Source organism: Danio rerio, chromosome 25 (genome assembly GCF_052040795.2).
Source record: "Danio rerio strain M-AB ecotype USA chromosome 25, GRCz13ab, whole genome shotgun sequence".
NCBI lineage: Eukaryota > Metazoa > Chordata > Actinopteri > Cypriniformes > Danionidae > Danio > Danio rerio.
In genome coordinates, this window is record NC_141045.1 from 18967732 (window position 1) to 18988990 (window position 21259).

At 35.4% G+C, this 21259-nt stretch overlaps 1 protein-coding gene across 2 annotated transcripts in view; it reads left to right on the forward strand.

The window, feature by feature from the left end:
* Positions 1–21259, forward strand: part of galnt18a (UDP-N-acetyl-alpha-D-galactosamine:polypeptide N-acetylgalactosaminyltransferase 18a) — a 146414-nt gene that overhangs the window by 46950 nt on the left and 78205 nt on the right. For both annotated transcript variants that reach the window (XM_087310267.1, NM_001130648.2), the window contains 2 exon segments: positions 16226–16418; positions 17893–18059. In XM_087310267.1, coding sequence (XP_087166393.1) covers positions 16226–16418; positions 17893–18059 — 360 coding nt within the window.

Below are 21259 nucleotides of genomic sequence, written 5' to 3' on the forward strand. Positions count from 1 at the left end.
CAGATGGCCAGCGGATCACGTTCCGCCTCACTCTCCTCAGGACCGGCTCTGGCTCCGGGACGAGCCAGGTCATCCAATTCAGCCTCACTCGCTCTCTGTGTCACCATCCCTGGAGGGCTGCGAAAAACTCTCCGAGAAATTGAATAAAATATATTTCCTGGGTTTGCCAGCAAGCTGTCGTTTTCCATAAGCTGCTGAGAGTGCGATGGAGGGGAAGGCGAATGTGTGCAGATGGAGCGTTTAGACGGTCAGGACACGTACCTTCTGTTTCTCAGTTTTGTAGCCTTGGGTTGCTCTGCCTGGGGTCACAATATTGTTTAATGATGCTAGCTGGGACATTAGCCCGGTAGCCATCCTACTTTTGAGGGATTCATGTCCCAAACTCAGAATAAATAAAATTGGGTTTGGCAGTTATGCTTTGGCATTGATGTTCACAATGGGATTTAAAGAACCAACCTTTCTTTTGCTTCTCTTTTTACACACGTTTTTAGTGCTTGGGTCGAAAGAGATAAGAGGCTTAGCCTGAGAACAAATTCCAAACCAATACCTGTGGTGGTCTGCTTTTGTTACAGTTGAACACAGTGTTTGAACAAAATGCTCTTGAGAAATAAAGGTGTTATTTTGTTTTATTATGGTCAATTGTACTATTGGCAAGCTATCTTTATAGTGGTTATTGAAAACTATTGTTAAAGATAATTACAAACCCACAAAATGAGATATAGAAATATGTAAAGCAACTAGAGTGGCTTATCTCAGTTTATATTATACGACCAATTTTTTTAAGGTCCTGACAAAATGCTAATTGCTGTAAATATTGAGAATTTTTAAATAAAAAAAGAATCTAATAAGAATTAGCATATTGCATCCATTTAGCACATTGTTAGCATATTTCTAGCATCTATCACCTATGTGCATGTTGCTTCATAACATGAATTTGCAACCTCTGCCATGTTTCTAGAAGGAATGACCACACTTTAGGCACATTATTGCACATTATTAGCATGTTTCTAACAGGTTTCTAATTGTTAGCATGCATAAATTAGCCCACTGCAAGCATTTTAACACACAGCTAGCATGTTTCTAACAGCAATTAACCCACTGTAAGCCTGTTTTGCACACTGTTAGAATGCATGAATTAGCCCACTGCAAGCATTTTGACACACTGTTGGCATGTTTCTACCATAAATTAGCCCACTGCAAGCCTGTTTAGCATATTGTTAGCATGTTTCCAGCATGAATTAACCCACTGTAAGCATGTTTTAACTCAATGTTATCATGTTGCTAGTAGGGCTGCTCGATTTTGGAAAAAATCATAATCACGATTATTTTGGTCATAATTGTAATCACGATTATTCAAAACGATTATCAGTTGAAGTCAAAATTATTAGCGCTCCTAAGAATTTTGTTTTTTTAAATAACTATTTCCCAAATTATGTTAAACAGAGCAAGGAATTTTAACAGTGTTTCTTCTAATATTTTTTTTCTTCTAGAGAAAGTCTTATTTGTTTTATTTTAGCTAGAATAAAAGCAGGTTTAAATATTTTGAAACCCATTTTAAGGTCAATATTATTAGCCCCCTTAAGCAATATATTTTTTGATTGTCTGCAGAAGAATCTACTGTTATACAGTGACTTGTCTTATTACTTTAATTAAGCCTTTGAATTGCACTTTAATCTGAATGCTTGTATTTTGAAAAACATCTAGTAAAATGTTATGTACTGTCATCATAGTAAAGATAAAACAAATCAGTAATTAGACATGATATATCAAAACTAGTATGTTCAGAAATACATAAAAAAAAAACTTCTTTCCATTAAACAGAAATAGGAGGAAAAGAGTTGCTAATATTCAGGAGGGCTAATAATTCTGACTACAACTGTATAGCCTATACCAGGGGTCGGCAACCCGCGGCTCTAGAGCCGCATGCGGCTCTTTAGCGCTGCCCTAGTGGCTCCTTGGAACTTTTTCAAAAAATGTTTGAAAATGGAAAACGATGAGGGAGGTAAATATATTTTTTGTTTTAATATGGTTTCTATAGGAGGACAAACAATCTTAACGTTTTCCAATGCTGTAAAAGTGTGTAGAATATTTAATTTCAACATTTCTGTCAACGAAGATTTGCGTCATAGCCTGCGACACACGTTTCTATCAGCAGGGCGGGATGCCAGGCAGGTAGCTGTTGTAAACAAACCGGCGGCTGTGTGATGCGCCATGGAGCGCAAGCTGTCTTTAGCAGGTCGCACACCAGAAGCGCCGCTTGGCGGCGCGCCGCGTAGCGCCACGCAGCTTCATGTATTTTAGAATTCTAAACATAGGTTTCTATCAGGATACACACACCGGCGCCGCAAGGCGACGGCTCAGGACGCAGTTCATTTTTCAGCTGCGCCACAGAGCGCCATCTGATTAGTTTCATGTTAAATATCATTCAAATGTGCGCGTCTGGTGTGTGATACTTTAAACTGTCATGTACGCCCCGTGTCGCGGCGCCGAGCAGTGCTTCTGGTGTGCGACCTGCTTTTGCCAAAGATGTACAGCGGGGCACGCTTTCTCATTTTCCCTCCCTAAGAGAATTCAAAGAAGCCCATCCCGATCACTCACTCAACGGTGATTATTTACAAGGTGCGATTGTTGATATGCAAACTGCATTTGGGAGCAGATTTTGCGAGTTGCGAAAGGAAAAAACGAGACTGTCTTTCCTTTACACACCCCTGGAGATTGACCCTTCCTTGTTGAGCACATTCCCAGGAATGACTCGAGCTGATCTTGAAATGGAAATGGCAGGCTGCGTTTTATTGCACTGTTTGTTGCCCAGATAAGGGGCACGTTGTGCACGTTCATTTTGATGTTGTTTTTTTGAATCCTCAAAATAAAAAAAAACATAAAAAAATCTGATTTCTTTATTGCATTTCTTTAATTTCATGAAAGCAAAACATAATGCAATAATATTGTAATGAAGTTAAACTTGAACATTAAACATAATTCATTAATAATGTAATGAAGTTAAACTTGATCATTAAACATAATGCATTAATATTGTAATGAAGTTAAACTTGATCATTAAACAATTCATTAATATTGTAATGAAGTTAAACTTGAAGCGAGGAGCAGCGAGGAATTTTCTCGTCGTTTGATTAATGATAAAACAGGCGGCAGCATTTCGCACTGTCACTTTAATGGTTTCTCTTTCACGTGTCTTTTGATTCTCAACTCGTTTGTTTATTATGCAAATGAGGGTTAATATGAATAATCACCAATCACCGCATTTTGACACCTATTTGACCATTAAAGAGCTCATGTTAAGATTACTTTTGATGTCTGCGCTCCTCTGCTCATCTCAGTGTGCGAATGAGACCGAATGCTGACCACGTGCTTATGTGTGTGCGCGTGTTGCTATATGCTGCAATAATCGTTTATCTCGATTAATGGTTTTTCATAATCGTTGGAAGCCATAATCGAAATCGAAATCGGATTTTCGATTAATTGCACAACCCTAGTTACTAGCATGAAATTGCCCACTGCAGGCATGTTTTAGCACACTGTTAGCATTTGTCTAGCATAAATAACCTACTGCAAACAAATTTAGCAAATTGTTAGCATGTTTTAGCATGAATAAGTTACCCACTATAAGCATGTTTTAGCATATTTATAACAAATTAGCCCACAGCAAACATGTTTTTGCACATTGTTAGCATGGTGCTAACATGAATTAGCATACTGCAAGCACATTTTAGCACATTGTTAGTATATTTAAAATAAGAATTAGTCTATTGTTAGCTTCATTAAGCATAGGCTACTGCTTTTTAACATAATAGGGTTTATAATCTAATAATAGGGCATAATCTAATCTAAGTATCTTGCATGATTTTCATTCTGTTAAAAATTAAATTCCATACATTATTGTGCAGAGCACTGACTTTGATGCAATACATGAATTCATTCTATTTTTATTTTTATTTTTTTCACTGGCCTACATAATTTCTTTTCACACTAATAAGCCGAACACTTTTCAGAAAGTGAGGAACATGATCTGAAGATTCCTCCTCTGTCAAATATGTTCAAGACACTTTGTGGTTCCTGGATTTCAGAAACTCAGATCTAGTTATCTGACCTCGTTCTTTTCATTACAGATTTCAAAGTAAACTAATTAGAGTGAAATGGGTCAGATGGACTTTATTCCCCTCACATTATATTAAACATATTTCAGATAAAACGTATTTAAAGTTAGTGAGCACTCAGCTAAACTCATCTTTCCAATACGTTTGTTATTACAGCACTGCTGCCTTGTGAATCTCATTTAATTGTTGCTTTCTTATACAGAACACACTAAAATATTTTAGTTATTCATTCAGTGAGTTACTGAATGTCTGTAAATAATTGTGATGTTTGATAAATGATACACTGTAAACATTTTTAGATTTTTTTATACATTTATAATTTTACCATGTTTTAGTGAAAATCAGAAGATAACATAAAAGCATTGTTCATTAAATGAAGTAATAATCCAAAATTTTTTTTTTAAAGGGATAAATTACATTTTAAAATGTTAAGAGTAATTTTATACTGTAATACTATTTCACAATACTTCAGTTTATTAATGTCAAATAATGTATTGGTGAGCAAATTGTTGTTTGTTTAATAATATGTGCGTATTTATTGATATTAAGTGAAATATATGGAGACCGAGAGATCTTTGTTCAATATTACAGTTGTGCGTGAAATAATATTACACCATATTATATAGTATAATAAGATAATCAATATAACATTAATATAGCCTACACACTGAACAAACGTGTAATAGAAATTTAAAATAAATAATTGCCGTCAATTTTTTTAATTCTAAAACTCTAATTCTTTAAAAAAAAAAAAAACCTTAATCATCAAGTAATAGCAGGATTGACTGAGTTTTTGAGAGTTCTCCAGAAGCCGTTCACAGCACTATCTGTCACACTTACAGATGCTTTTGCTATGCAGTACAGCTAGTGGAAATGGCTTCAGGCATCTGGTCATTGTATTCTGCAATGTGAAGCGTTTCTCGCAGCTCTTGACTGGCCAGAATGTATAATGATGGCTGTTAGTGAGCAAGGAGACGAGACGGTCCAGAAATGAGATCTGTGCAAAACCACTGCGACAGAGAAAGAGAGACTTTCAAATGTTTGGATTGTTTTGAAGTATGTGAAATAATATAAAGTTTGCTAACATGTTTCTAATATAGATTTCTAATACTCCTAGCATGTTTCTAGCATGATTTATCACAATGCAGCCATGTTATAGCTAAATATTGCCATCTTTTTACAAACACGCAGACAGATTTAGGACACTGCTTTCTAGGATGATTTAGTACCAACACTGCTAGCTAGCATTTTTTTGGATAATTTAACACATTGTATTTTAGCACATTGCATTGTTTTGAGCAGGCCTTAGAATACTACCAGCTTTTTAAACGTTTTTCTAGCATGATTTTGTTACCTGCTAGTTTGTTTTTAACATGATTTTGAAGCCTTTTAGCATTGATCTACCACAAGTTTAAGCACATTGCTCACATTTAAAGTTATTTTTAACAGTGCTAGCATGTTTCTTTCTAGCTTGATTTAACATGGAGCTAGCATTTTTCTTACACAACATTTCAACACTGCTAGCAGTTTTCTAGCATCATTACCACATTGCATGCACTACATTTTAGCTCATCATTAGCATGTTTCTAGCATGCCTTAGCACACTGCTAGCTTGATTTAAAGTGTTTCTAGTATGATATTGTGCCCTGCTAGCATGTTTCTAACATTATTTTATAGACTATTAGCACTGATCTACCACAAGTTTTAGCACATTGCTGACATGTAAAATGATTTACAACAGTGCCAGATTGTTTATTTAAGCTTGATTTAACATTCTGCTAGCATGTTTTTCAACATGACATTTTAACACTGCTAGCACTTTTTAGCATCATTATCACAGTGCAAATACCACTTTTTAGCACATTGTTAACATGTTTCTAGCATATAGCTGCTAGCTTGATTTTGATATTTTTCTAGCAAGATTTAGTGCACTGCTAGCATGTTGCTATCATGATTTTGTATACTACTAGGATTTTTATTAGCATTGATCTACCACAAGTTTTAGCAAAATGCTAGCAGTTTCAGTTAATTTCTGATATGTTTCCAGTATGGATTTCTAAAAAAAACAAAAACTGTGACCTTGTTTCTAGCATGATTCATCTCGTTGCATGCATGTTTTAGAAAATTGTTGGCATGTTTTTACAGAATAGCACAAAGCTGTGTTACTTTAGCACATTATTTTCTAGCATGATTTAGCACTCTGCTGGCTTTTTTTCTAGCATGACTTTCCAACACTGATAGCATTTTTTTACATGATTACCACACTGCAATCATTTTGGCATATTGTTAGCATGCTTCTAGGATGCATTAACTCTCTGCTTGCTCAAGTCAACAATTTTGTAACATGATTCAATGCACTGCTATCAGGTCTAAAATGATTTTGTAGACTTCAAGTATTTTTTCTAGCATTGATTTACCACAATTTTTAACAAATTACTAGCTTTTTTCTAACTTGATTTACAACACTGCTAGCATGCTTATAGATTGAATTTCCACATTTCTTTAACACCTTGGTTCTAGTAAGGTTTAAAACTCTAAATCGGCTAGCATTTTCTGGCATTTTCATTAAATCTTACCACACTGTATGCATGTTTCAGCAAAGTAGTGTTGAAATGCTGTAGTTGTTTGAATTAAAGTACATTACTTGATTTAACATAAGTTGTGTAGCATATGTTGCAATTACTAATAGATGCCTCTTAATTTTAATCTAATCTCTTTTTTCTAATGGTCTAAAATTTGATCACATCATCTTTTAATACATTTTTTATTACTTTTTTGATGCACATAATTTTTTAATAAATGTTCTTACATTTTAGGATAGTGTATTAAAAAAAACACTGAATTCAAATATCAAGATGTTCTGAAATTCTATGAAAAATGTGCATAAACTATGATGTAAGCACATTTACTGAATAATGGGATGGTGGATGGAAATAGATCTCTGTGTATCTGTGTTCAGCTCATTTAGAGTCATGCACTGCTGGTTAATTTAATCAAGTAGAGTATCCTATTAGCTCCTTGTCATGCACATCTTATCTTACGGAAGCAGCGTCAGGCCAAAAAGTTAATGACGTAGCTTTAAAACAATTGTTGCATCTTTACAGCATGAATTTATTGTGGGAGCTGCAGGTGGAAAATGACATGCATTTTTTTATTATGGGTGTTTTTAGTTGTATGCAGCTCTGGAGATAACGTTAGAGTGTTTTTGTTTTTTAAATGTTGCTAAGATATAAAGGGATTGGTAAATAAATTCTGTTTTAGTAATAGTCATTTGAGTTATTTTAGCTTATTTTCATTTAGCTGACAAGGCAACATTTCTCATTTCTCAATCTGTTTTTGCTAAATCAATTATATTTATGTTATACTTATTTTATATATATTTTAATCACTTTTTTTTTAATTTTAGGCATCTGGACAACCTGCTATCTGAGAGTTCTTAAAAACATTCTTCATTTACCATATCAAATGTGGTTAAATGCGAAACATACTAATCATGTTTTTTTTTCACAAAATAGGTTATTCTGTTGGTCTAAATTTGGAGTTATTTCACCCTTCTAATGTAATTCTTTTTTTGAATAAAAAATTATAAATAGAAACAATTAAAGGGTTAAATAATTTTACAAAACTTCAAGTTTAGTTCAAATTAAACTTATTTATTAATAAAAAAAAAACAGAACCAGGTAAATCCCAATAAATCATATTATTACCCTATTATGGGTTTTTGAAAATGACCTTCCTTGCAGTGTTGTAACAGCACCAAGTAAATGAAAACATCCAGCTGAGGTTTAAATCTGAAAGTGCACTGTGTTTAAAACTATCTACTTGTTAAGTGCGACGTCACGAGAAGCTGCTTCGGGTCCAAGCACTCCATCAAACTGTATGGGGAGACTCGTCAAATGGTAATAATAAGGGTTTACAAAGCGCTGTAATACTTTCAAAAATCACAATCGCAATATATATATATATATATATATATATATATATATATATATATATATATATATATATATATATATATATATATATATATATATATATATATATCCATGCCTAATATTCGATGGCCAGAAAGGGAGGAATTTTTTACAATTTGTTAAAATATTGGTGTTTGTGATGCAGCAAGTGCAGAGACTGCTGTGTACACTATGATTTGATATAAAATTCACGTTAATGTGTAATATGACTAAAAAGTTGTCACAGACGAACATTTTCTTAATTTAAATGAATAGTGGCTTGGACCTGGAAATACCTGGAACTAGAAGTGACTTAAGAAGCGGATTGATTCTTTAACAAAATAGTTGACTCATAAATAAATTGTGTTGGGTTTGAATCTTTTGCCTGAATGCATCAACGTCCATACAGTACATCACTAAATATGTAGAGCCAGATCCTGTCAGGGTTGGTGATGGGAAATGGGGAAAAAGGAGCGAGGACTCAAGTGCAGGAATAATGGGAATTTATTAAATAATAAAAATAAAATAAAATGCAAAATAAACTACCCCGATGGGGAAAACATTAACAAAACAAATACATACACAAACAAACTTCACTGGGCTGGCTGGTAAGGAACAGGACTGGAAACATGACAAGACAAGGGTTCAAACAACAACATGTGATGACGAACTGGCACGGGACAGCAAAAGTGAGGGGTATATAAACTGTAGAAAATTAACAAAAAACAGATGAACATAATTAACTAATAATGGGTTAACAAGGAGGGTGGGACTAGACAATAGACGGGAGAGCGCATGACACAGAGAGACAACACAAGCCATGCGCTCACATGACAAGAACATGCGGCCAATGAGAGAACTCATCAACCGCATGTTCATGACAAGACGAGCACAACACTGAAGCACACGACAAAAAGCACGTGACCACAATGTAAACATCGGGCCACGTGCTTTGACAAAAGACGCAAGACACGAGCACACGATAGATGAACACCTTACCGTGCGCTCACACATAAGCAACGCGCATGCTTCATCTCAGCGCCAACCAAAACTGAAACCAACTAGACGGAGGCGCCGAGAATAAAGCAGCGCGCTGCTGACAGAACAAACACAAACACTAGTACAAGAGCGCGCGCGTCTGACGGACGCAGTGCGTGCGCGGCCACATCAAGCGGCAGCGCGCACACTCTGCGTACACCCTTGACGGCGCGCGCACACAGAGACAGAAACAGGACCGGACATGGGTAGTGTCAGAGCTCTGCTACCAAAACAAGAATTTACAAAGACCAGAGTGGCAGAACCCTGACAGATCCGGTAAAATGTGAACCCACCTTCCCTTCAGACACTAGCGGAGATCACTGGGCTCACGAGACTGATCAAGACGCGAAGATGACGATGACTGACAGATGGACATTCGGCTGCAGGGAATAAAGGGTTAAAGTTTATTTTACAACAATACCACTGTATAGCTAAACTAGTGATACAAAATATTTGATGCAATAACCTACACTGCCACGTGGAATTCGTCAGCCGTTTGCTATTAAAGAAAGGAGCAGCAGAGACTATAATGTATGGGACTTTGTCAGACTTTGACAGTAACTGTTACAGTTAATATAGACCAGTTTCTTCTTCCTTTAGATCATAACATGTAAGTGTAATTAAAATTGTTGCCTCGTTTTGTGTAGTTTGCAAAATATGTATTTAATTGTGTGTTTTAAGTTGTAATTGCTCCGCGTAGTTTGTAATCACTTATCTATTATAGATCAGTGCTTGTACTTTATCTCTCAGGTTAAATATTCATGGGGCTATACACATATTGCGTCCAAATCCACATTGAAAACGCGACATGTACTTCTTCCTTTAACGATTTAAATGAGTTTCTGAACTCACGATTCTCTGCCGTTTGTCTTTGCTATGACCACCATCAGCTGTTCCTTCACATGTACGGTACAGTCTGTTTTAAACTTTTACCACTTTGTGGATCATTTAATACTGAATGTGTGTCGTTGTTATCACTTGGGCTTAGGTTTATGATTAGCGTAATATGCTGGTGTTTCACTGCATTGCTTTAATGCATTCCAGCATTAGGCTCTCACCAGGGCCGGAATAACCAATGGGCCTTATGGGCACAGGCCCAGGGGCCCGTGCGTACCTGGGGCCCCTGCGAGGGGGAGAAAAAAAAGACAATTTCGGAGTGTCTTTTTTTGCTAATTGTAAATAGCGCACCTAGTTGGAATGAGCTATTCACGATTTACACCCATCAATGCCTGATTGATAGAGGCAAGATGAGTAAAAAGCAACTCAGCATTACAGTGTAAGTGGCGTGCCTCGTAACGCGCAAGACAACATCTTTTGATGCGATTGATCATCAGCCCGGTTCGAATACACCATCTACTGAACTCGTGCTACTTTTTTTCTCTGCATTACAAATCAGTAATGGGAAGATACAGTTTTGAAATAACCTTAACTTGAGCGGATTGTAGTGTAACTTTAGTATTTGTCATAGATCAAAAATGAGTGGACAAGTAGATTTAGCAAACACGAGAAAAAGAGGAGAGGAGTCCTCTTTATTGAGGCATTTTCCATACACACCTTCTTTAAACAGACCCATGATCAGGAAAATAAGGGTATAGAAGAAGACGTTATGATAACGTTAGATGAGTAAGCTAGCATTAACCAGGCGGAGCTGAGGAGGCTAACGGCAGCGCAGCCGGACTGGATTCATCGTGTGAGAGACAGAAAAAGGAGGGATGGAGGGAGAGAGAGAGAGAGATAGAGAGGAGAGAGAGAGAGAGAGAGAGAGAGAGAGAGAGAGAGAGACAGGCCCCGAAGAGGAGAGAGATTGAAGAAGAGAAGAGGTATAGTGTGTGTGTATATATATATATATATATATATATATGTATTATATAGTACAATTTCAGTGAACTTGAACAAGTATACAAAAAAAACATTAATTTTCACTAGTTGTATTAGTATTTTTATTCAATGCTTTGAAAAATAAGTTAAATCTTTGTAGACTATAAATATATCTCTATATAATATTTATTTAAATATGTGGGCAACAAATTATAGATTTATTTTAATTAAAAAATATTATATTATTCTTATTTTTTTAATTCAACTATAGGGGTGCGGCCAGGTAGGGGGCCTTGCAAGATAATGTACCCAGGGGCCCCTGAGTTCTTAATCCGGGCCTGGCTCTCACATACTCCCTGCTACTTTATAGCCATTGTGGGAATCTCACGCTGAACCCAGTTGACCCATCACAACAGACTGTGTCATTGGACCAATCACAGCAGATTAGCCTCACGCAAAGGAGAGGTTAGGAAATAAATGAATCGCTGAACAAACCATATGGGAGTGGTTGGGATAATTAGGTAAAAATAAATGTATATTATAAGACAATAATAGTGTTTTTTGACCTTGCATGCATATCAGCCTGTTGTTGGAGACCCGAAATATGACCATTTATAATGCAAAATAGGGGCTCTTTAAATAAATTTTTTTGTTGGCTTCATTGTCTTTAGTAGCCATTGATTTGACCTAATAAGGTGACATTTGTGTTTTTTAAATTCCCAAATATGTAGCTGTTGGCTTGCATTGTATAAATCACCACTGACCACAGTTTCAGTGGTCGGAACCTTCTTCAATGTTCTATTGCGTAAAAACATCTCAGATGACCTGAAGATGAACAGTAAATGAACAGAAAGTGTCATTTTCGGATGAACTGCCCCTTTAAAATAGAGTCAGCGCTCTGTTGACCCTCTGTCTCATGCTCTGTTCAGATGGATTTGACAGTGCTGCATTAGCTCAGATATGTTACTCATTCGGGTCATACGAGTGCTCTCATATTCCGTTTTTGTGCTCTGTAGGTCACGTCATCAGACAAACATGAAAATGCACAAAGCTCATGTGACGCGCTCAAATCTCAGAAAAGCTGGAGCATCGTGATGTTTGCAGGCTGTTTGCATGTGCTCTTGTCAGCTTAGTAGTTTGGGTTTCATGCTGGGTGTCTTGTTTTACATTTGCTTCATAAAGTTGGCAGTGACAGGCTGACGGCGAGCCACAGGCGAGGTCAGAAACACGGGCCGTTCACTGTGACGCAAACCTTCTGAGGCTGACGGCTTAAAAAATAAAAAAAGGGAACAGCTTTGGTTTAGAAATGCTCAACATGAATATTTTCTTATAGCAGTATTTGTAAAAGCAGTTGTTTTCCCTCGTGTCATTCTAGGGCAGAACAAGTTTCTTTTGTGGAAATCTTGAATAGTTTGGTGTTTCTTAAGTAATGATTATGGAAAATGGTACAGAAGTGTTATAAATCCCTGTTGTGGTATTTTAAATGTGTTTCTTGTGGCATGTGCAGCTCAGAAGAACCAGTCCTAGTTATTTTATATCAGTATCACTTTTATTAGCTGAAAGTGTGTTGTTATTATAGCTGTGGCCACAAATTGTTTGAGTAGTTGATTCTGAAATTTTCTGCTGACTTTCAGCCTCCCACAGGTCCTAATGTCCATCGGGTTACTTGACTCATTTACATTGTATAACCTATTTAAATGACTATATTACATGATATATTTAATCATTCATTTTCCTTCGGCTTAGTCTCTATATCAAAGTTTGCCACAGTTGAATCAACCGCCAACTATTCCAGCATGTTTTACACAGTGGATGCCCTTCCAGCTGCAACCCAGTACTGGGAAACACACTTATACTTATACACACTTATTCACGGACAATTTAGATTACTCAATTCACCTATAGCACATGTCTTTAGACTGTGGGGGAAACCGGAGCACCCGGAGGAAACCCACGCCAACACGGGAAGAATATGCAAACTCCACACAGAAATGCTAACTGACCCCGTCAGGACTCGAACCGGCGACCAGTGCTAACCACTGCCACCTATATAATATATTGTTACCATGAATTAAATTACTCCTTCAGTGAAAGAGAATTTTGATCATACCACCCATCCCTATCCTTCAGTTTTGATCTGTGTGATTTGTACAGCCAACAATCATTTTTCTCTGATTTCTATCACAGTATGTGCTTTTGTTTACATGATTTTTATGACAGGAATATTCTTCTTTCAGCCTCGTCTTTCACTCTGATCTGACAGCTCCTGCACTTCAGTCTCTGTTTGCCACTTTTATCATCTGGATACAAAGCGGTTTAGATCATTGTCCAAATCTGAAGTCATTCTTTTTTCTCCTGCATATCAGTGTGTTCGTGTTAAGTTTACGTGAATTACACATTGAACTCAAATACTAAACATGATAATGGAGGCTTTTTGGACTCTTTGCACTGTTATTCATCTTGTTGTTTGATTCTAAGCCAGTAAAACACTTGCCTGATTTTCTTTTTTTGTTTTGGCTTGATCTGAATGTAGGCTGAATAGAGGTGGAGTTTTACTGTAAATAACTTCCAAAACTCTTGTCCAGCTTGTATATTTTATACATTTCTTTTGAAGTTTTTTGAAATGAATAAAATGTCTAAACGTTTTGAAAGAAATGGTTCACTTAAATTTAATTTTTTTCAATATTTACTCACTTAAATACATTTAAACCTTTAAAAACCCAAACCTATGAAAACAGAGGAAGATATTTTAAAGTAATACCTTTCGTATAAGCCACTTTTTATTCCAATTGACAAGGAAGTCAAGTTATTATTTGCTGTTCCTAATACTTGGACTTTTGTCAGGTAGCATAGTTACAGGTTTTCATCTTTCTTCGGTTTTGAACAGAAGAAAGAAACTCATAAAGGTTTGTGACAAGTTAATGGTGATCAATTGATGACAGAATGTTCAATCTCTTTAAACCAGTTTGTAGTTTCTTAAGAAGCAAAATAGCATCTACAATACCATTTAATCTTGTTTTTGAAATGTATATTAAAATGAATTGAGTTTATACTTTCCGCTTAACTAATTAGGGTCAAAGTCAAAAAGGGTGAAATATAAAAAATAAACAATAAATCAGAAAGAGCTTTATTTCCAGGTATGTTCACACAAACAAGGAATTTGTTTTTGTGACAGAGCTTCTACAGTGCAACAGAGTTACAGAGACAGGACAAAAAAACTATATTTTAAAAATAGAAGTAAGCAGTTAATGCAAATACACAAATTGACAAGTGTATGTGCAGGTATATTACTATATACAACATTGTATGTGCATTTGTTTTGTGCAAATTGCCATGTAAAGTGTGTTGTTAAATAAGTGTATATGGGTATAAAAAGTGTATAGCAAGTAGTGATGTTGGTTCCACAATTAAAAATAAGTAAAAATATCTCAAATGAAATTTTTGTTATATATTTTGACTTGTTTGTTTATTCACTTTTAGGCAATATTTGCTGGTTTTAAAATGTAATACATTAATTTTCCCTGAATTACATTTATTTTTATTTTTGCTTTGGCAGATAGTGTGCCTTAAGGAAAAAATATAATAATAATAATAATAATTATTATTATTATTATTTATTATCTTTTTTTAAAGCAATACATGTTTACCTGAAAAGCCCAAATCAAAAAAGGGGTGTATCACAATTATGGCAAAAAAAAAAAAAAAATCTAACTTTTATCTGAAATCAGTTTTTTTTTTACTACAATTAAATCTAATGTTAATAAAAGATATTCAAAAAATGATAATGCTCTGCATTTGAAACAATTGTATACTTGATTAAATATCAAGATATATGTACAGGTAACATATTTAAAAAAATAATAATAATAATGTATTGCTTGCAGTATAAAAATAAAAAATCAAAGTCACAGAGTAAAAATGACCATGAATTATTAATTAGTTTTTTCTCTCTCTCTCTCTTATTAATTTGTGTTTGTGAATCTGCACTACCATAAGACAGAGATTCTCTAAATTATGCGTTTTATTGAGCAAGAAGCTGTTGTCATTTATAAAAGCAGTGTGTGTTTTTTGCCTGTGTAGTGAATCTGCTCTGAACGTCAGTGTCTGCAGTGCTGAAGATGAATGAATCTCTCCAGATCCACTCTCTGCAGTGGCAGTAATGAAATAACCTCTGCTGTTAATTAGCATTCCTTCGTCACCTGCACTGACCTCTCATCAGTCTTTCCTCTCATATTTGCAGCGAAAGTATGCATTGAATGTAGTGAGGAACAGATTTCGGAGGATAGATTTCTCTTTCTTCCAGACCTTGATGGGATCGTTGACTTGATGAATGGAAGTTGGTGAAGTATTGGACTCTAATTTGGGTGGTAATAGATTGTGGACTGCATTTGGCTGACATCCATTGAAAAAGTGCTGTGCTGTTGTCATACTATAATACCGTAGTACCACAGATACTTACTGTTGAACTAACTAACAGGTATCTAAACGAAGAGGGTGTTGATGTGTCATGGTGTTAAAAAAACAGAGCATTATTATGGTATGCAAACAAAAGTACTATATTTTTATGTAAACAAATGTATTTTTTCCATTTTGTTGTACTTTGTTGTGTTAGTATGCGTTGTTTATGGTATTGTCAATATTTGTGCTTTGTTAACAAGAAAAGCAGCAATAATATTAATAACAACAAAACTGTAATATAGTTGTCTTTGAATCTTATGTGATAAGCTACATATATTGTTTTGATTGTTAATAATAAGCATAAATAATAGATTAAATATATACAAGTATACATTATGCATTGTTATGCATTATGCCTTATTGAATACAGATTAAACAATAATATTGATATCATTATATGATGAATATTTTGGGTTATTGTTTTTATTATTAATACAAAAATAATAATACTTGTTGTTGTTATTTTATTATGTAATTATTATTGTTGTTTTTTGCTATTAATTTTATTATCAATATAGTAGTGATAACAATAATAATATCAATAATTATTATTATTATAAATATTTTTATTATTATATATTGTTTATTACATTTACAAATTACATTTATGACATTTATTTATTGATTGCTGTTTTTATTGCTACTAGTGTTGTTTTTATTACAAATAAATTGTAAATATTAAAAAGTAATATTAGGTAAAAACAAATTTAAGTATTTATTTAATATAATAACAATAACTATTATAAATATTGTTGTAAATTTTTTATGCCATTCCTACATTGTTTTGTAACTCTGTATTAGAGATGACTCTAACGTTGTTAACTCTGCTGTGTGTGTGTTCAGAGAAGCCACAGTCAGATATTGAGGACTCTGCTGACCTGTCACTCTCAGAGACTCTGTTTGCACACTGGGGACATGAGCTGGGGCCAGAGAGCCGAAAGGTGGCCCTCAGAAAGTTCCAGTACTACGGCTATAATGCCTACCTCAGTGACAGACTCTCTTTGGACAGAGCCGTGCCAGACCTCAGACCTGACGGGTGAGAACAGACACTTTTACACACCTCCAGCTTCACACTCACTATCACTTACAAATGGACCTACACATGGATATTTTCTCAGACATCTCTCTCTCAGTGAAATTATTAGACTTGTGGGTGAATAAATGGCTCATTTTATTATTAAAACCAGTGAAATCCAAAATTTGTTTTGTAAAAGTCCAAAATTTATTTGATATATTTACATCAACAATTGAGAGATGGAATGTAAATCTGTGTATACGTGCGAATGTAACACATATGATGCATTTAGTGTTTATATTTAATCATGTAAATAAATAAATTTAATCTTGCAAGTTTAATTACATTTTAAATAATTTTTATTACTTTATTTAATTAAATTCTTTAAGTGCAAGGTGTTACTGTGTGTGTGTGTGTGTAAATATATATATCACACAAGTAGCAGTGTATGGCTATTTATCAGCACTGGTGGGAGGCATGCATGCCATATCGCACTGCTACGAGTATGATATTGTTTATGCAACAGTTTGACTGCATAATTGTGTATCAAGAGAAAATCAAACCTCATAACCTTTTTGAATGAGGAACCACTTTCTTTCACCATTCCTTTACATTTCATTCCTGACATCTGAACAGCAGAAACCCTTGCTACTACAAACATCACTTTAGAACTATTTGAATGATTCTATAGCGTAATGTCTTATGTGATGACAAAACGGGTGATTTTTCTCATTTTAAGAATATAAGACTGAACGGCATGAAATGCCATCAGTCCACAGATATATCCCCCCAGTATTTCTCTGTTGCAATCGAAAGACCACAATAATTAACGCCAAAAAAGCCAAAGCAACACAAACACTACCAGATTACTGTTGTGATTGCGATAAGGAAAACAGGCTAATGGCCCCCACACTTTGTCTTTCAGAAATTATAAATATTTAAAACAGGCACTATCCTTATGAATAAACTACATAGCTGCAATCTAAACAACTTCATTCTCGCCTAATAAAGCCACAAAAGTTCATTATGTTGTCCAACAGCAGCAATGTTTGTCAAACTGTAGAGTGTTCTCTGCTTATTGCTGTATATGGGCGGAGTAATACACGAGGGTAAAGAGTGAAGAGGCTGGACCAGTGCTGCTGTTTGCAGAATACCACACAACTGTAAGCCAATTAGATTCAAGAACCAGGCAGAACTGTTATAAATATCTACATCTATTCATATACTGTATATTTAAATCCACAACCATATTAACAGATTCATACACGACAATCAATATTAATCAATATTATATCTGCCAAAAGCACCTCTTCATATGTGATTGTCCATTTCATTTTCAATAAATGTTTAACTGACATCAAAACAGCCTTGAGCTTTTATCAATACCTCAAAACAAAAGTCATGAAAAAGGGAGGAACATTTAACCCCTGGAAGATTTCTCATCCAGGATTTATGTTGATCCTGGATTTATGTTGTTGTTGTTTTATCCCTGCAGCTGCAGAAATATCTCATACCCAACAGGTCTGCCTCAGGTCAGCATCATCTTCATCTTTGTGAATGAGGCTCTGTCTGTGATCCTGCGCTCTGTTCATTCAGTGATTCAGAGGACACCTGCTCACCTGCTGAAGGAGATCATCCTCGTGGACGACCACAGCAACAACGGTGAGCAACATTTTTCATTTTCTAACTGAAAATTCTATAAATAAAAATGTATTTTAAATCATGTTGCTGAATGAATTTGCATCACTGTCTCACAGCAGCTTTGAGATGGAGGCTGAGGGAATATGCTTCAAAGGGTGCCATGTTGCCACATCTAGTTATTTTAAGCTTTGCTTCATTGGACTTGTTATTTTAATGCTTAAAGGTCCCACAAAGTGCCTTGAAACATGCAGGCATGTTCAATGTGTGACGTAACTTTAACTGAAACATGAAGGGTTCTATCATACACCCGTCGCAATAAGGCTCAAGATGTGTTTCCAAGATGTTTCTATTTTCAGACCAACGCAGCATTAATCTTCCTGTCTTTTACCACATTGTTTAAATAGCAAATCCATTTGCGCCACTTAGTGGGCTTATGGGTGTTCCGGTTTAGAAAAGAGGTGTGTTAAGGTGCATTGTTGGCACGTTGCTATTTTGAGGAACTAAAATAGACTGCGCAACAGATCAGCTGAGAGCAAGTCTAATGTCCAGCGCAGAGCACGTCAGTTGTGTGCCTCGCTTGCACATTGCTTAAAACATGCAAGATGTAATACGCAAATATCTTTACATATAAAAAAAATTAAGAATTAAAATGTTACAAAAATATAATTTTCTACATAAATTTGAAAAACCAGTACCTTCATGCCTTCTTCACCTTGTTTTTTTTTTCAGTTTATTCAAGACAACTTGCTTGTGTATAATTTTGTATAAATAGTTAGCAGTAGTAGTAGTATATTATATATGTTTTATTAAAGCTTAGATTTGTCCACCTGTCAGATTTTGGACCATATGGGGCATATGATGTGTGTTTGGACATAACATGTGGTTTTTGACCACACGTTGTTATTATTATTCATTTATTATTTTGCTGAAAATTAGAACTGAATTTATATATATATTTTTAAATTTTGTTAACAAACAAAATTAATTATGTAGGCTAATGGATGTCTTCAGTGAGTGCGTCCAACACATTTCCTTATCCACGAAAGAGAGAAAATGAAAGTGAAAGTAACGGCCAGTATTCACGTAGTATCGGTGACGTCACCCATAGGTTTCTGAAGAGCACAAATAAAACTACAATTAAGCGTGGCCAACCGTCTGCATTTTGTTTGTGCATCATCGCACCAACCAAGGGATATCAAATAAGGGCAAAGAGGTGGAGCGTGAGCGGAGCTACAGACACCTGCTAGCAGTCTGCTTAGACTTGGGAGAAACGCTTAATACTTAATTACCTGCTATTCATTGTGTTCTAACCACATATGCTTGGCTGTACACTATATCAATAAAGTGATTAGACTTTTAAAAACACTGTTGTAATACATTGAGCCACAAAACATTGTTCTTATGGCGTTTTTCTACAGGAGGAAAACGCAAATTAATTCCAAATACATCAAATATAGTCTGTGTTAGTAAATGCAAGGCTATTTGTGAAATCCAGGCATAACACTGTATGACAACTTTTTAGATGACTGTTTTATAGACTACAGCTAATCAATCTGTCAGATTCTGGAGTGCTTTACAGGTCTGAAGAAAAATAAATGAAGCAAATAGATTTTTAGAGATGGTATTTAAGTATATAATTTCACTCATCTGGGAAATAGAGGCAACTTGAATTGATTGTGAGCACACATCATGCCATATTGTCTGATAATAGTAGGTAGTAATACCAAAAGGCAGTTGACTGTGTAAAGCCACAGAAAGCAAAACAAAAATAAAATGTATATGGCGAGTTAAGTGGCTAATCAGCTGGAATGACATAAACAGCGAGACTAAGCTGTCACTCAAGTGGCCACTCCCCTAATCAAGACTTAATATAACTATAATATAAAAATTAAGCGGATGAGTTATAAAAAAAATTCACCCACCTCACAGATGTCATAAAGGGTAATATTCGCTATATGCACCAAGTCCATTGTTTGTACCAGGCTGTAAACATGTTTTTAGCAGCTGTAAAATTGGCCAAATTAGCATTATAGTCAGCGAATATCTGGAGTTTATGGAGCCAGCCCCCAAAGGAGAGTCGATCAATTGCAGTTTCAGTTCCGTATTGGGTTCAAGAGAGAGAGCGGAAAGTTGCGGTTTGAGTTAGAGTTGTGACAGTCATAGTCTATAATAGCTATAATGCTAAGTGTTTGAACCTTAAACTGCCTCCAAAACTGCCTACTACTCGGTAAATACTGCATTTTAATTTAAATGTACTAATCTGCCGTAAGAAAAGTATGTTCTATACAGTATGAAAGTCAGTAGTATGAATGGAATTCGGACATACTAAGTCCGCCATTTTGTCATAGTCACGTGATCTACCGGCATCAGTTGCTTAGCTTCACTCCCATTCATGAATTCTCTCACAGAGCATCATGGCATAGCACAGTGTGCATGGGATGCACTCTTCAGAATCTCACCGGAAGTAGTAGGTCATCCAGGCATTTCTCACTGTACTGATTTTCGAAATCTAAGAATTTGGACATACTACTCAGCTCGCATACTGATTTTAGCATACTACACAGTATGGAAGTATGCGGTTTCGGATGCAGCCCTTTATATTAATTGTCATTGAGACGTGATTTCATAGGAAGGGGTACTTTCAGTTTCTAGAGAGCTTTTGATTTGTTCAGAAATTGATTTGTCAGATGTTTGGAGACATTTTTAACAGTGCATCTTTGTATCTAACTGCATCTAACTGATCAAATAAATAGAGCCTTGGTGATCAGAATGTTCTTTTTTAACTACACTGAAAAATGTATTAATAGTATTAATAGAGTTGCATTTCTAGCCATAGTCGAAGACTTATTTCTAAACTTTGGCTTCGGCCTTGGCACCGTATTTGGCTTTAGTGCTGCTCTTTGATTGGTCAGGGTCATGCAGGGACTCTTTCAGTGCAGACTGATTTCTGTCTGACAGATTATGATGAATAATGCAGATGAGTGTGGATATCTGAGGTTTGTACGATGACAACACTAGAGGATTATGGGCAGCAGATGCACACACCTAAATCTTTCATGTTTTGGCATCAGAATCAGGACGTTTCTCTGTGAATGCATTCTGACAGCATTTAATGAAGATAAATCATTACAGTATCACAGATATCACCCTGATGTAATATTCTGTTGAAGTGTGTATTTAATAATATTATTTATTAATTGTCTTGTCATGTTTGCGTGGGT